Genomic DNA, 15071 nt, shown 5'->3' with positions numbered 1-15071 from the left:
AGGATGGGAACACAGACAGCTACTTATGGCTTTTAGTTACCTTGCACATCATTTTGTAATATCTCAGTAAACACCATAAACAAAGCCTCTTCGAAGCTTCCAACAGCAGCAGGATTTGCTTTGCAAGTTATCCTTATCGATAAGCATATTGATTCAAACATGTAATGGTTAAAGTGAGGTTTGCTTGGGTTCTAAAAACAAGTTATGAATAAACAATCAACTTAGACTTTGAGCCAAGTCAGTTAACACAATAACTTATATTTAAATAGAAACCTAAAGCTTCTTAATCTAATTTTAGTCAAAGAATATGTGCATTATGCTATATTTTTCTAACAATAATTCCACTGACACCATGGGATAAAGCAGTAAGATCCACTAATATTCATTGTCTAAGTTTTTATCAGTTTTGGAAATATACAATACAGTTTTCATAACTAGACAAACCAAACAAATAAAAAAAAAGAAACAGCATAGGAAAACATCTACTGAAAAAAAATAAATATATTTTGCAGTTACGTAACAATGTTCATTCAATTCTTTATCTATACAGAATGTCCTTTATTCCCTACAGCAAAATGTAGGCTTTAAAAAAAAAAAAAAGTTTATTTGGTTAACAGTTGAAGGTGGCCTGTAGTCTTCACAGGATTGTCTATATAAAGTATAGCAGTCCAACTTGAACTGAAAAAATCTGTTAGTTATCAAGAGATTTAAACATATCAAGAGTTAATTTCTTCTTTTATGTATAACATTTACTGCCTCCATATTTCATTGGTTTAAACAACTGCCTGAGAAGTCCCGAATACAAAGGAAAACCAGACAGACAGTTTTAAGATTTATGTGACTATCCGTGACAAATCCAGATTTATATACAGGCCATTTGTGTATATACAAAAGCTTGCACTAAAATAATTGTTATATTATAAATACACTTAAAAAGTTTTTTTATAAAGCTTGTATTTCAAATGAAAGAGGGGAAACTCTGCAGGAACCTGTGTCTACAAAAGAGGATGATATTTCACTGTTAGGTATGAAGAATGAGTTCCTACCAAATGTAGAAGAGCTACTTATTATTTTAATTGGCAATTTATTGTGCAACAACCAGTATTTTAACAAAAAAAATCATTTTTAAGAAAAACAAAAGAGATTTCTGCCTTAAAAAGTAGAAGCAGCAGCTAATAGTGAAGTGAACATTGTGCTCGGATAGCCTTCTATTTACCTTACTGACAGCCAGCAGTTTCTGTGTAAGCTGAGCGATGAGAGAAGGGATGTATGGGATTATAGCTTCCTGTAGCAGAGAAAAACTTCTCATAACAGCTGTAAATAAATTAAGATAGAGAATTTTACATCCCTGAAGATGTGCCAGCTTGCCAGTTATACATATAAATCCTTTGATCTTGTATTTGTATTATAGTAAAGCCCAGAAGCCCCAGCTACGATCAGGGCCTGTTGTCGTAGATGCGACACACACACACACACACACACACGCACGCCTTGTCTTGAAGAGTTTACAATCCATAGTCAAGACAAAGATTTGGGCAAATGATCATTATCCCCCCATTTTACAGATGGATACAGAGAGATTATGTCATTTGCCCAATATAAATCTGTTGCAGAGACAAGAATTAAACCCAGATCTTCTGAGTCTCAGTCCAATGCATTAGCCACGAGACACTGATACATTTGAAGTCTACTGTTATATTTCCCAGCTAGCCTTCAGAACGAGGGACATGCCCCATCTGAGGCCTTGCTACGTTTTTGTCACATACAAGCCTGTTATAAATACTATATTTCCTGGGTTCCACATTTGGGACATGGCAAAATTAGCTATGTTAACCTAACTAATAAGCACCTGCATTTAGTGTGTGTATCCACTTTAAAAAAAAAAAAAGTGGCATAAATCAGGAGTTTCAAATCAGACTTTGAGGCCCATAGCTAGAGTAGCTTCTTACCTCCTCAAGTTAAATCAGTTTCTCAGTGCACCGTATGGAATTTCTTACCTTTCATAATATACTCATTTTCAGATGAGCCAGGAAATGTCAGAGCTTTAAAAAGGTTTGTTAGCAGCACTTCTACAAATGGTGCCATTTCTGCAGCTGTAATGCTGTAAATGAAAAAAGACAGTTTTGCAACACTTCAATGTTTTATTCAAAATGCAATTTCTGAGCAACTTAGGTTATTCTGATATGATGAGAAAAAAAATCCCCTAAAATGATGATAAAAACCCAGAAGTAAAATTACTTCTAACTGAAAACTTACAGTGTCGCATTGTTAGTTCCTCTCATGGTAAACAATCTTTCAAGAGCATGGGCTGCATAAGTATGAACCACAATACTTTCTGCTTGCAGGTGATTGATTAAGAGAGGGATAGACACCAAAAGTTGTTCTTTAGGTACCTACAAAAACATAGTGACAACACTGAAATTGACATTTTAGAATCAGACACCTGTAGTTTGAGAAAACATTCACCCTAGAATCTGTTTCATTGTGACAACACAAGTTCCGCAGGAGATCAGAAGGAATCTCTGGCAGGCTTCTCCAGTAGTTAATATCACACCCTGACCACCTGATATCCAGAGGGCTACTACCTTGTTCCTGTCATCACCTATGTATTGCTCCCTATCAATATACTAAGATTTTTTAAAATAATATTTTTCTTCAGCATTTTATTATGCAAAGAATCTCTAAATTAAGATCTTAATATTTTTTCTCCTCAACTGTCTGTATGATGATCATTTTTATAGACTTCTCTAGCAGCATTTGATATACCTAAAATACTTTTCTCCCCCATTATTAAATGAAAAACAGCTCTCTGATATCCCCTATGGTATCAATTTGATCAGGAATGCTTGGGGAATAAGGTACTACTCAACATGACTAAGGTAGCAGAATCAGGCTGTCTGATTTGATTTTGGGGCCCAATCCTGCTCCCATTACAGTTAATTAAAAAAAAATCACATTGACTCCAATGGCGTGGAATCAGGCCCTTTTGTCTTTTGAAATAATACATAGCTGTGAGTTGAAAAGCTCAGCAAAAATAAGAGTATACAACTGAAATACCTAATGTCTTCTCTTGCTACATCTCAAAAGTCAAAGGAGACAGGGGAAAAATTATTGTACTTCCTGTAACAATGTCATGACAAAGGCAACTGGGCAAGCCCTAGCTAAAAGTCACTTCTCTTCTCTGTGCACATGGAAGGTTACAAGTGGAAAAGAAATCCTAAATGTTCCCTATTCTAACAGTAATCGAACATTAACAAGCTTTTTATACCACTAATATTCATCTTCAGACATGGAACATGTGGTTACTGAATATCTGTTGAAATAATTTATTATATGTTGTGTGGAAATTAGTTCATTAGGCTTGGTAAGTATAAAATGACTGCAAGCTAAATGACACTAGTAATGGAGGATTAAGAGAGCAACTTACTTGGTTCCTGAAAATCATGATATACTTGATGCCATCAGCTTTAAGCACAGGAAATTCATTCACTAGAAATGAAAGGGATGTTTAGTGAGCGTTTGGGCATTATTGTATATGGAGATTATTATTTAACAAAATTACATACAGAGTTGACAGCAGCTCAAAGAATTCTTCATGAGCTATCTGTACATTTTCAAAATTGTATTAACGTGGACTTTGTTGTAAGCATGTAGCAGTTGTAAGACCGAAACAGCACTCTCCACATTTGCTTTTTTTTTTTTGCTTCTTATAATTTTACGATCAGATATGTTAAACTCTGGATTTTGAGTTGGTCTGATCAGTTATTCATAGCCCTGACCTACAACAATATGATATGGCACTAGCCACCACACTGATGGTAGGCCATGGAACTGATCAAGATAACCTCGTGACACAGTTTAAAGAAGTACTTCCCCCCCAAAAAATCAAAGGTAGTTTGTACGTGAATAGTTAACTGTATTTCTAGGCTGAAAACAGCAGTCTATCATGAAACAAATGGTGTGGGAATATGAAAAACCTCCCATCCTCATCCCCACCAAATACTTCCATAGAATGAATGGCTGCAGCAGCAGAATACAAAACATTCAGTCTCCTATAACCAAATTTTTAACTTTGCTACCTTATTCAAAAATGGGTGGGTATACACTGCAGGCAAGCCATCAGTATTGTTACTCTTAAAACTTTTGTGCATCTGAAAAATCAATAAAAGTTAACGGCCACCAAAGAGGTTTTAGGTATGCTACAAAAGGAGCATTATGGGATAGATAACCCTGAGCTTACCATTAGCAGACTTTAAGTCGGGTTGAATATGATTCACAAAGAATTCTGTCAGATTTACAAATTCATTGGCTTGTGTTATTCCATGCTAGAAAAAAGAAATCAGAAAAATCTTTATCAATATTCATCTATTTTTTTAACTTATTTCCAAGTGGTTTTACAGAAAGCACCCAAATTTATCTAGTTATTTATAAAGTACTCAATCACCACAGTCTAGGAGCTACATAGATACTCTGATTCAGAACATCCTTTCCAATTATTCTGCACACATTTGTTTTGGGGTCATTTATAGCTGCAATTTTAAATGTTCAACATAAAATAGCCCCTAAACTGAGAAAGTATTTATGACACTTGCTAATCCTATAACCCCTATATAGAGCTGAAATCAAGTTCCTCTTAAATCAAGTGGAGATGTGTTTCATGGCAGTTTTGTAATCCTTGTAAGACTTATCTATATCATAACCATCTAATGCATCATAATTGAGCACTGCTCTCCAGATGCTCACAACTGGAAAGCAAGAGAGCTATGGAGCAGAACTGGGGTTCTTTGGCAGAACAGCAAGAAAGAAAGATGCATAATATTTTTCACTATGCTTGATTGCAGACAATTGTATTAGTCTCTCATAAGGCCATTCTAATTCATATACGGTGGGCCAAATTTTGATCAGTGTAACGCCCTTCCCTTCAGTGAATTTACTGCCAGTATATACCATGTAACAAACTCCATCAACTTGTGGTACATAATAGTTTAGTCTCCTGTGGGCTGTAATACTTTAAACTCAAGGACCAAAATCAGACAAATGTGCAAGTGCTGGGTGATGGTAGTGGTCTGTGATATGTAGGAGGTCAGACAATCCAGTGGTCTCCTATGGCCTTTAACTCTATGATGTGTGTACAGATACATTATGGTTTAAAATAAAAGGCATGTAAAAGTACCTTCTGCGTCTGAGCTTTGGATGCCAAAGATGTTACAAGGTAAATGGCTGCGTCTTTATGCTTCCAGTTGACAGATGGATTCTTTGCATATTCTTGGAGCATGGAATTAACATAGCCAGAGAAGATCCCTGTTACAGGTCCTTCAAAAAACTTGCATAAGCCTCGTACTAGATCACAGGCTGCTCTGCGTCTGGTATCAATATCTGTATAAAAAAGAAATAAAAATATTATTTGCATACGAAAGAATGAATGGCTCTAGGTCACATATCTACCTAATATAGTTTATACTGACTACCAACAACTATTGCCATGTACAGTATTAAGTCAAATATTTTACTTATTGTGATGAATATAGAATGGAGACGATTAAATCCATGCAGAAAATTTAATCTACTGCTTAATAGAGCGTTAAACAATATTCTGGGATATAGGCAAAGATATGTAACACTGCTGATAGCATGCTCTCCATATTTACTGCCTAATGAAAATTTTTCTGACAGGCATGCAAGGAGTTTTCTTCTTCATCATAATTTTCTCTTTACCCTTACAATAAAGTGCCTGGGCTAATAAATTTGCATGACAATGTTGCAAAATTTTCTTTTTGTTTCCAAAGAGGACATACACACACTGAAGCTTGTTCTAGACCAAGGGTTGGCAACCTTTCAGAAATGGTGTGCCGAGTCTTCACTTATTCACTTTAACTTAAGGTTTCGCATGCTGATAATACATTTTAACAATTTTTAGAAGGTCTCTCTCTATAAGTCTATATTACATAACTAAACTATTGTTGTATGTAAAGTGAACAAGGTTTTCAAAATGTTTAAGAAACTTAATTTAAAATTAAATTAAAATGATCTCACGCCGCCAGCCCATTCAGCCCACTGCCGGCCTGGGGCTCCATTCACCTAGTTTGGCAGTGGGCTGAGCAGGGCCTGCGGGACCCCAGCTGGTAAGGGGCCGGCAGCCAGGACTCCAGACCAGCAGTGGGCTGAGCAGGGCTGGCGGCTGGGACCCCAGACTGGGGGTGCAGGTGGGAATGTGGGGAGGGGTGCAGGAGCTCCCGTTTGGTGCTCAGGGTGGGGATGTGGGGGGGTGCAAGAGTCAGGGCATGGAGTGTGGGGGGCTGAGTATGTGTGGGGTGCAGGAGTCAGAGCAGGGGCTGGAGGTGTGTGAGGGTGAGGGGGTGCAGGATTCAGGGTATGGGATGGCTGAGTATGTGTGGGGGGTGCAGGGGTCACGGCAGAGGGCTAGGAGCATCGAGGAGGTGCAGGGGTCAGGGCAGAGGGCTTCGTGTGTGTGTATGGGTTGCCGACCCCTGTTCTAGACAAACTCGATATGGAATGAGCTTTTAAAAAATGGATTAAAAATTTAAGGTTTCCAACTAGACAACACAAGTACCAAGTAACAACCTACTTTCCATAACTGTTTGCAGTTTATTTGCCCAACTGGTCTCCAACATAATATAACTAAGGTAAACGACATCAGAACCACATTCAGATGCATCAGGCTGTCTTCCTAGTATCCCAAGTAGCCTCAAAGTTCATGTAAAATGTAACTAGTTGCCTAAATTTGGTAAGAATGGTATACAAGTTCATAAGAAGTCTCTCAACAGTCCTGGACCAACATGGCTACACCACCACTGCATATTATATCACTGAACTTCAGGATCATTATGAATAAATGCTAATAGTGGAGGCAGTGTTGCCTAGTAGATAAGAGCTCAGAAGACCCAGGCTCTATTTCTGGCTCTGCCATGGACCTGTAAGGTGACCTTGGGCAAGACACTTCACCTCAATGCCAGTTCCCCATCTGTAAAGTAAGGATAATGATATTGACCTCATTTGTAAAGCATTTTGAGATCAATGGATGAAAAGCACTACATAAGAACTAGGTACTAGGTATTATTACTGTTGTACATCTGAAGTGTGGCTAATTCCAGATAAAAATGGTAGTATTTAAAACTCTGCTATGTCTTTCAATTGCAACACATTGACTTTTAGCCACTCTCTTTCCCATTATAATTTAAGGAAAAACTGAACAATTGTTCTTTTGCATGACAGTCAACTTTCTCAAGATTTGGATAAAGTCTCTTTAGAACTGATTTTGGAAAGGGCCTTCCAAGTATAAAAATAAAGATATATAAACTTCAGAAAACTATTTCCGTTCTTTGGCATTATGTTTAAAAATGTAAAATATTCCCAGTATATCTGTGCATTACCAGATCCTTCCAAATCCCTTCTTATATATTCTTCAGAATTATCTTCAAAAGCTTCTTCATCAGCAGCTGCAGAGAAAATAGACCATGAGATACAATAATGAATTCATTTGTGTGTTTGGTTCTTAGCAAAGAATTGAGATACTTTGTGTCAACAACTATGGTTTAAACAGTGTTCTGTGATATTAATGGGATTAAGAGATCTTGCCAGCTACTACACAGCATATTGGGCTTGATGCATAACAAGTGACACAATGAGCTTTAACTGTAACTCCTTTTCTTTCATGTTCATGAGCGGTTATACACTGGATGTAGAAAAGATGGGGGACATTCATAGAATAATAGATTATTAGGGTTGGAAGGGACCTCAAGCAGGGCCGGCTTTAGGAAGTGTGGGGCCCAATTCGAACACTTTCGGCGGGGCCCTGGCAGGGATGACTTAAAAAGAAAAAAGTGTAAAAAAAAAGCCTTTCATTTCTTCCATGTATTATTTACTTTCCATAACTATATAAATAATAAAATTGTATATGATGTACATTGCATCATATATGCTGTTGATTGGTTATTAATGACTGCCGTTTCACATGTGTGGGTCCCCGCCACTCCCTGGGGGTGTACACATGTGTGGGTCCCTGCTGCTTCCTGCCCCCCTCATTGAAGCAGGTGTGCAGGTTACTGGCCTGGGAACTGCAGGGCAGCAGTGGACATGGGGCTGGTTCGAGGCAGGGCAGGGGCTGACTGGAGATAGGGTCTGGCTGCAGGCAGGGCAAGGGGTGTGGGGCTGGCTGGAGACAGGGGAGTGTGGGGCAGGCTGGCTTCAGGCAGGGCCACAGGGTGGTGCAGCAGGGGTTGGCAGGGCTGGAGACAGGAGTATGGGACTGGCTGGCTTCAGGCAGGGGGATGCAGCAGGGGTTGGCTGGAGACAGGGCAGGGCGGGCAGTGCAGGGCTGGTGCAGGCAGGGGTGTGTGGCAGGGGTCGGCTGGAGACAGGGCAGGGGGTTTGGTAGGGGCTGGCTGTGGGCAGGGGGTACAGAGCTGGCTGCAGGCAGCGGGGCTGGTGCGGGCAGGGCTGGGGGTGCAGCAGAGGCAGCTGGAGCCCCGGCCCTTTAAAAAGCACCCAAGCCCCCCACTATCCCAGGGCTCTGGGGGCTATTTAAAGGGCCCTGGGCTCCCCGTTTCTACCCCGCCCCGGACCTTTTAAATAGCCGTGGGAGCCCTGGGGAATGCATGGGGGTGGCGGAGCTCCAGTGGCAATTTAAAGGACCGGGGTGGCAGAGGCGGCTGGAGCCCTGGCCCTTTAAATAGCCCCCAGAGCCCCCTGCTACCCCAAGGCTCCGGCCGGGGCCACGGGGCTTGTCGCGCTCCTGGCCGGAGCTCCAGCTGAGAGAGCAGGGCTGTGGGGCAGCTGCGCTCCCCCGGTGCTTTGGTCAGGGGAGCGGGGCCATGGAAGACCCCGGAGCAGACAGCAGCCAGGGTAAGTAAAAAACTTTAAAAGGCGCCTAAAGCGCGGGGCCCGATTCCCAGGAATCGGGCGAATCAGCCTAAAGCCAGCCCTGACCTCAAGAGATCATCTAGTCCAACCCCCTGCTCAAAGCAGAACCAATCCCCTAATTCCTAAATGGCCCCCTCAAAGACTGAACTCACAACCTTGGGTTTAGCAGGCCAATGCTCAAACCACTGAGCTATTCCTCCCCCCATATACACCTCTACCCTGATATAACGTGATCCGACATAACACAAATTCGGATATAATGCGGGAAAGCAGTGCTTGGGGGCGGAGCGGGAGGGGGGGGGGGAGGTTTGCACACTCCAGCAGATCAAAGCAAGTTCAATATAATGCGGTTTCACCTATAACGCTGTAAGATTTTTTGGCTCCTGAGGACAGCGTTCTATTGGGGTAGAGGTGTGTATTTTAAGTGTATTTGAACCAAGAGGCTTTCAAACTCATGCATTAGAAAGAAGGGAAGCTTCCAACTGGTGCAATAAATTTTTGTTACAAGTTAAGTCTTGCTGGCCCCAGGATCAAAATGATTCAGATTAGCCAGACAGATGAACTACTAAAGCTTGATGGGGTAAATTCTCCATGCTCCACCTCGTTACACAGCCTGAATTATTCTGGTGTTTGCACTAATAACTTTAAAAATTCAAAGTAATAGCGCAACTTGAAATTACAAGAGAAAGGACTGCTATCGTTCCTTACCGGATTGAAATTTTCTCACATGATCATTTCCACAGCAACTCAACAGATTAGCATACTATCAGAGAGACATGGTTTGACTCTTGTGCAAGGGTGCATAGGGTCCAATCGTGCAGCCCTTACATTACTATGAAGGTAACAACAGTTATCCTTTACTGGTCATAATTGCTACTAACATGCCTTAAAAAAAAAAAAATAGTTACCTCTAAACTCCATGTTGGGAACAATAACTTTTTCACAGATGCTTGTCAGGGTATTCTGATCTTCAAACAGATGTTTATAATGTGGTCTCTCACAAACTGAGGCCAGAAACTGGATTGCATTGCTTACCAACTAGAACATAAAATGGACCCATTTTTAGCACAACTGAACCGTTTATTCTAAAATTGAATGGAAATATATAACAACTTACCAAGTCATATTTAACTTCCTGGCCTGTCGTGACCAACAAATTCCAGATCGCTGTGACAAAACGAGGCAGGTAAGGCTGGAATTCTTCGTCATATTTTTGAGCATACAAAGCAGCATTATCACAAATTTGGGATTTCAATAGCTCCAATAATCCAGCTTCCTCTTCATCCTCATATAAAACAAAACTAAAAACTCAAACATGCAAATTTCAACACTAGTGAACAGTCAGCTACCAAAATAAAAAGAGGAAGGTATTTTATAATGCTGTTGTATTGGTGTTTCACAATTCTAAATATAAGGAAATATAGGAATAAATGTACAGTTCTCACAATAGACAGAAGGTATCTCAAGTATCTGTACAGGGACCAATGTTGTTTAACATATTCATAAATGATCTGGAAAAAGAGGGTGAACAGTGAGGTTGCAAAGTTTGCAGACAATACAAAATTACCCAACAGCTGTCTATGAAGAGGTGCAGAGAGACTTCAGAAAATTGGGCAACTGGGCAACAAAATGGCAGACAAAATTCAGTTCTGATAAATGCAAAGTAATTCATATTGGAAAACATAATCCCAATTTTACATACAAAATGATGGGGTCTAATTTAGCTGTTACCACTCAAGAAAGATCTTGGCATCACTGAGCAGATGTTTTCAGAAAACTATCAACAATGTGCAGCAGCAGACAAGCTAACAGAATGTTAAGAACCATTAGGAAAGAGAAAGATCAGAAAAAAAACCATCACAATGTTACTATATAAACCCATGGTATGCCCAACACTTTGAATACTGTGTGCAGTTCTGGTTGCCCCATCTCAAAAAAGATATATTAGAGTTGGAAAAAATACAGAGAAGGACAACAAAAAACGATGGAGTCCGGAACAGTTTCCATACGAGGAGAGATTAAAAAGACTGACTGTTCAGCTTGGAAAAAGAGGTGACTAAAAGGGGATATGATAGAGGTCTATAAAATCATGACTAAGGTGGGGAAAGTGAACAAGGAAGTATTATTTACCCCCTTCACATAACACACAAACAAGGGGGTCACCCAATAAAATTAATAGGCAGCAGGTTTAAAACAAAAAAAGAAGTAATTCTTCACACAACACAATCAACCTGTGGAACTTATTGCCAGGGGATCTTGTGAAGGCCAAAACTGTAACAGGGTTCAAAAAAGAATTAGATAAGTTCACAGAGGATAGGTCCATCAATTGCTCTCTCCCAACGCTGTGCTGTGACTACACAACCACGTTAAAACGCTGCTACAGCAGCACTTTAAAGTTGCCAGTGTAGACAAGTCCTTAGTCACTCCTTCCCCCTGCAAACAGATTTGAACAGAGGCAAATTTTATGGAATACTTACATCAGTTTGTAAAAGTTTGTTATCTAAAGTTAAAAGACTATGAAAATTTGTCATCCAGGTTTCCATGTGATCTTCAAAAAACTCAGGAAGATCCTGTGAGGAGAAAAAAGCATGAAAGAAATGCACATTTTAAGTTCATTCCTGGTTATACTAGTTTGGCAGCTTTATAGTTACTGTCCACTGTTCATTAATTTATTTTCTCAGAAAGGAAGGACATAGGAAATCATGCAAGACCCTGACATAGAGACTTCACACTATAGCTTCTATCTCTAGTATTTGTTTGTAGACGCCACTTCAGGAGATATTAGGAGCCATGAGAGATTTTCTCCTCTGAAAGATGGTCAGAGAGAGGCAACTCACAACCCTTTTTGTCCTAACGAAAGACACTCTCACTCCTTTTGCCCCCTTAGCCTCAAAACACAAAAGCACAGGCCGCCCCTTTTGCTCAATCCTACTCTTCAGTACAAAAGAAGGAAACAGGAGTGGACTCCAACAGTCTCCGGGGACTTTATCACACTTCAAGGGCCTGTACTCACAAGGGTGCTTTGCACTGTATAAAGAGTCTAAAAGTTTGCTTTTTAGCATGTTTTTAAACACAGATATGCTTGTTTTATACCTTAGCAATTCTACGGCAATAAAAAAAATAGTGAAATTATGTTGCTATCAAACAAAGTTAATAAAATCCCTTCTCATTTGATTTGCTTGAGACTGTTTACAATTGTTTTCTGTCAACGCTTATGAGACATGCAAAATAGTTTGACACTTGGGAAACAACGTCCACTGAACCTTCACCACCACCACTGTTCTTGTAATTAAGGTTGAACACTCCTAACAAAACCAGAAAAGGCCAAAATTGACATTCTTGAATGTTTTCATTATTGTTTACCTTACCATAAGCAACAAAAGCTTTTCAGGCTCCTTTATGCATTAAGCAGCAGCAGAGTGGCCACAAATTCAGGGTTTTTGTTTTTAAGAGTCTTTTGCAATTCACCTGTAACTAGCTATCCTTGTATTTTTGCCTCTCTGATCTGCTACTTAGAGTTTACCTAGATCAGGAAGACAGACTAAAATTAACTATAGGTTAGCAAACATGTTAGTCAATCCCAACCTCTGCCTATTCCCTTGTGTAGGCACAAGTTAATACTTTTTACCTTAACCAGATAATATCCTCCAGAGGGGAACTTTTAAATTGATTCTACAGCAAAAAGCATAACAGCTTAAAGCATAACAGCTCTGTCTCCTTCAGAGCAGACCCAATAATTCGGAACAATAAATTAAGATTCACCTGAAAATTTAAACTGTAGAACAATTTTGCAATCTGAATTAGAGAAGAGAAGAGAACCTTCAAAGCACTGGCATCGTTTGCATGCGTACTGCAAAGTTCAATGGTGGCCTAGAAAAGAAGAAAGGGTTAATAGGAAACATGAACAGAAATGTATTGGGTGTATTGCAAGTGCCATGTAATGTTACAATTACAGAGTACTGATGACTTTAGAAACGTACTAAATTTTAAACTGAAATCAGGATGACAACTAAACAACTATTTCTAAATAACTTGCATTCCACAAGAATTCACAAGTAAGTCAATTTAAAGTGTTAAATCATCCTTAAAAGAAGCTCAAACAACTCTCAGAAATAATCCTGTACCTTAAAGAGATTTGTCAAGGGCTGTGCAAAGGCATCAAGGACAAGTTTGATTTCTGTCCACAGTTCATTTGATTTAAACTCATGGCGGTATCTGGCAAACGAAGGCAGGGGGAGGAAAAAAATGGTCATAGCACTTCATTCCAATTTAACTTGCATCTAATTATTTATAAATGAACTCTGAACCTTGAGACAAGTTCTTGCATTTGCTTGAATGACTAAATGCTACAGTTAAAACTCTCCATGAAAGGTATGAAATCCAATAACCACTTAAATAAAGCTACCAATCATTATCAAGTCAGTAACTTCAATCAGAAGCCAAAGACAATTAACACAACCACAGAATTCAGTTTAATAAGCAGAGGTATGTGCATTTTAGTAGAAATTCTGGAATTCATACACTAATCCCTTAATACCTTTTAAATAAGGAGTGTGCAGTGCGAAGGACTCCATTAATGACATGGAAATCTCCACTCTGAAAACGATTCACCATTTCGGTCAGCAGGTCTGGCCATTTCTGAGGGAAGTCTTCCCTGCCAATAATGCTAATGGCATCACTTAACTGGAAAGGAAATGTAACCATTATATCATACCATTTGTGAGCAGCATAGTGATCAGTACTTACATACTACTTTTACTCCTGCGGGAATTTTGCACCACGGCTGGTGGCTCCTACCCTGCTCCCCAGTCCACCCAACACCCATGCATCTGGACCACCCATACCCAGAGCGCCCCACACACACCCAGAAACCCCTCAGTCTCCTGCACCCGAATCCCCACCGCAGTGATTCTCACCCTCCCTGCAACCAGACCCCCACCCCTGCATCCACACCACACCTGCTGAGCCCCAACCACCTTCACCTGGATCTCCATTGCAGAGTCCCATTCCCCCAGCACCAGGAACGCTCCCTTCAAACCACTCACATAGAACCCTCACCCCACACCTGGATTCCCACTGGGCTAACCCTGCTTGCCTCACACCTGGATCGGGGCCAGAGCTAGGCATGCAAGACTCTGTCACCCTCTCACTTGCTACCCTGGTACATATGGCATGAAGGGGCAGGGCCCTGGGGTGTTTCCGAGGCAAGCCCGGCCCTTGCATTGTGTTAGGGTCTGGTGCAGTGTCACCACTGAGTCTGTGTCCCGAGGTGCAGGGGAGCTGCAGGGTGATCTCCCACCTCCATGCAGCCAGTGGCCTATGCTCCCCACTACCATGCTGGAGTCTCCACATTTATTTATTGATGAATGAAATATGCAGAATTTTAAAATATTGTGCACAGAATTTTTATTTTTTTGGTGCAGAATTCCCTTAGGAGCATACAGTGACTGACATGACAAATACCTAGATACTCACTTTAAGCTAGTTAAAGAGGAAAACATTTGTTTTATCCACTCACTTTAAGCTAGTTAAAGAGGAAAACATTTGTTTTATCCACTTGTTCTCATTGAGAGAGAATGAGAATGAATATATACATATACACACACACACACACACACACGCACGCACACACACACACAGATTGTAAACTCTTTGGAAGACCCCAGAGCACGACTCTGATCTCCCATCAGGGCTTCTAGGCACAACATCCGCCCGAAGATCACAGTTAAGCAATCTAAAAAACCCCACTTCATTCTGCCATCTTACCTGTTTTTGAATTTGTTCTGGACTGCTAAGCATCAAGTGTATTATGTTGCCTTTAATAGCTATCCTGTCTGTTTCACATATTTTGTTTGGTTCATCTTCAATCTAAAAGTAAAACATTAATTAACTGAGACATCTGTTACTCCTCTGTGCAATGGAAAAAAAATACTCCAAATATTTGAGTGTTCTTTACATAAGTTGAGCATGTTGCACCACAATAAAGAAACCCAGTGAAGAAAACTGAGTGTTTGCCAACGTCTTTATTGCAATGATATACCTCTGCCTATGCTGGAACCATAATGGCAATCTCTGCAGATAAACCAAGAAAATGAAATGCTTCTATAAAATCAGGGACTACACTTTCTCCTTCAAAATTACTGGTTTGAAGAGGCTGACCAACCACTTGAAAATAGACACCTATAGGCGAA

At 40.2% G+C, this 15071-nt stretch overlaps 1 protein-coding gene across 2 annotated transcripts in view; it reads right to left on the bottom strand.

Annotated features, from left to right (window-relative positions):
- CSE1L (chromosome segregation 1 like) overlaps positions 1 to 15071 on the bottom strand; it is a 36455-nt gene that overhangs the window by 9515 nt on the left and 11869 nt on the right. For both annotated transcript variants that reach the window (XM_050917277.1, XM_050917279.1), the window contains exons 4-18: positions 14647 to 14748; positions 13418 to 13563; positions 13005 to 13095; positions 12643 to 12750; positions 11358 to 11450; positions 9998 to 10165; positions 9789 to 9918; positions 7392 to 7457; positions 5174 to 5376; positions 4241 to 4325; positions 3428 to 3489; positions 2257 to 2393; positions 1998 to 2101; positions 1217 to 1314; positions 41 to 191 (exon numbers count right to left, since the gene is read on the bottom strand). In XM_050917277.1, the coding sequence (XP_050773234.1) occupies positions 41 to 191; positions 1217 to 1314; positions 1998 to 2101; positions 2257 to 2393; positions 3428 to 3489; positions 4241 to 4325; positions 5174 to 5376; positions 7392 to 7457; positions 9789 to 9918; positions 9998 to 10165; positions 11358 to 11450; positions 12643 to 12750; positions 13005 to 13095; positions 13418 to 13563; positions 14647 to 14748 (1744 nt within the window). The remainder of the gene's footprint in view (positions 1 to 40; positions 192 to 1216; positions 1315 to 1997; positions 2102 to 2256; positions 2394 to 3427; positions 3490 to 4240; positions 4326 to 5173; positions 5377 to 7391; positions 7458 to 9788; positions 9919 to 9997; positions 10166 to 11357; positions 11451 to 12642; positions 12751 to 13004; positions 13096 to 13417; positions 13564 to 14646; positions 14749 to 15071) is intronic.

The sequence above is a fragment of the Gopherus flavomarginatus genome, chromosome 11, assembly GCF_025201925.1.
Source record: "Gopherus flavomarginatus isolate rGopFla2 chromosome 11, rGopFla2.mat.asm, whole genome shotgun sequence".
Taxonomy (NCBI): Eukaryota; Metazoa; Chordata; order Testudines; family Testudinidae; genus Gopherus; species Gopherus flavomarginatus.
The sequence above is the reverse complement of the archived record's forward strand: the minus strand, read 5'-3'. Positions and strand labels throughout refer to the sequence as shown.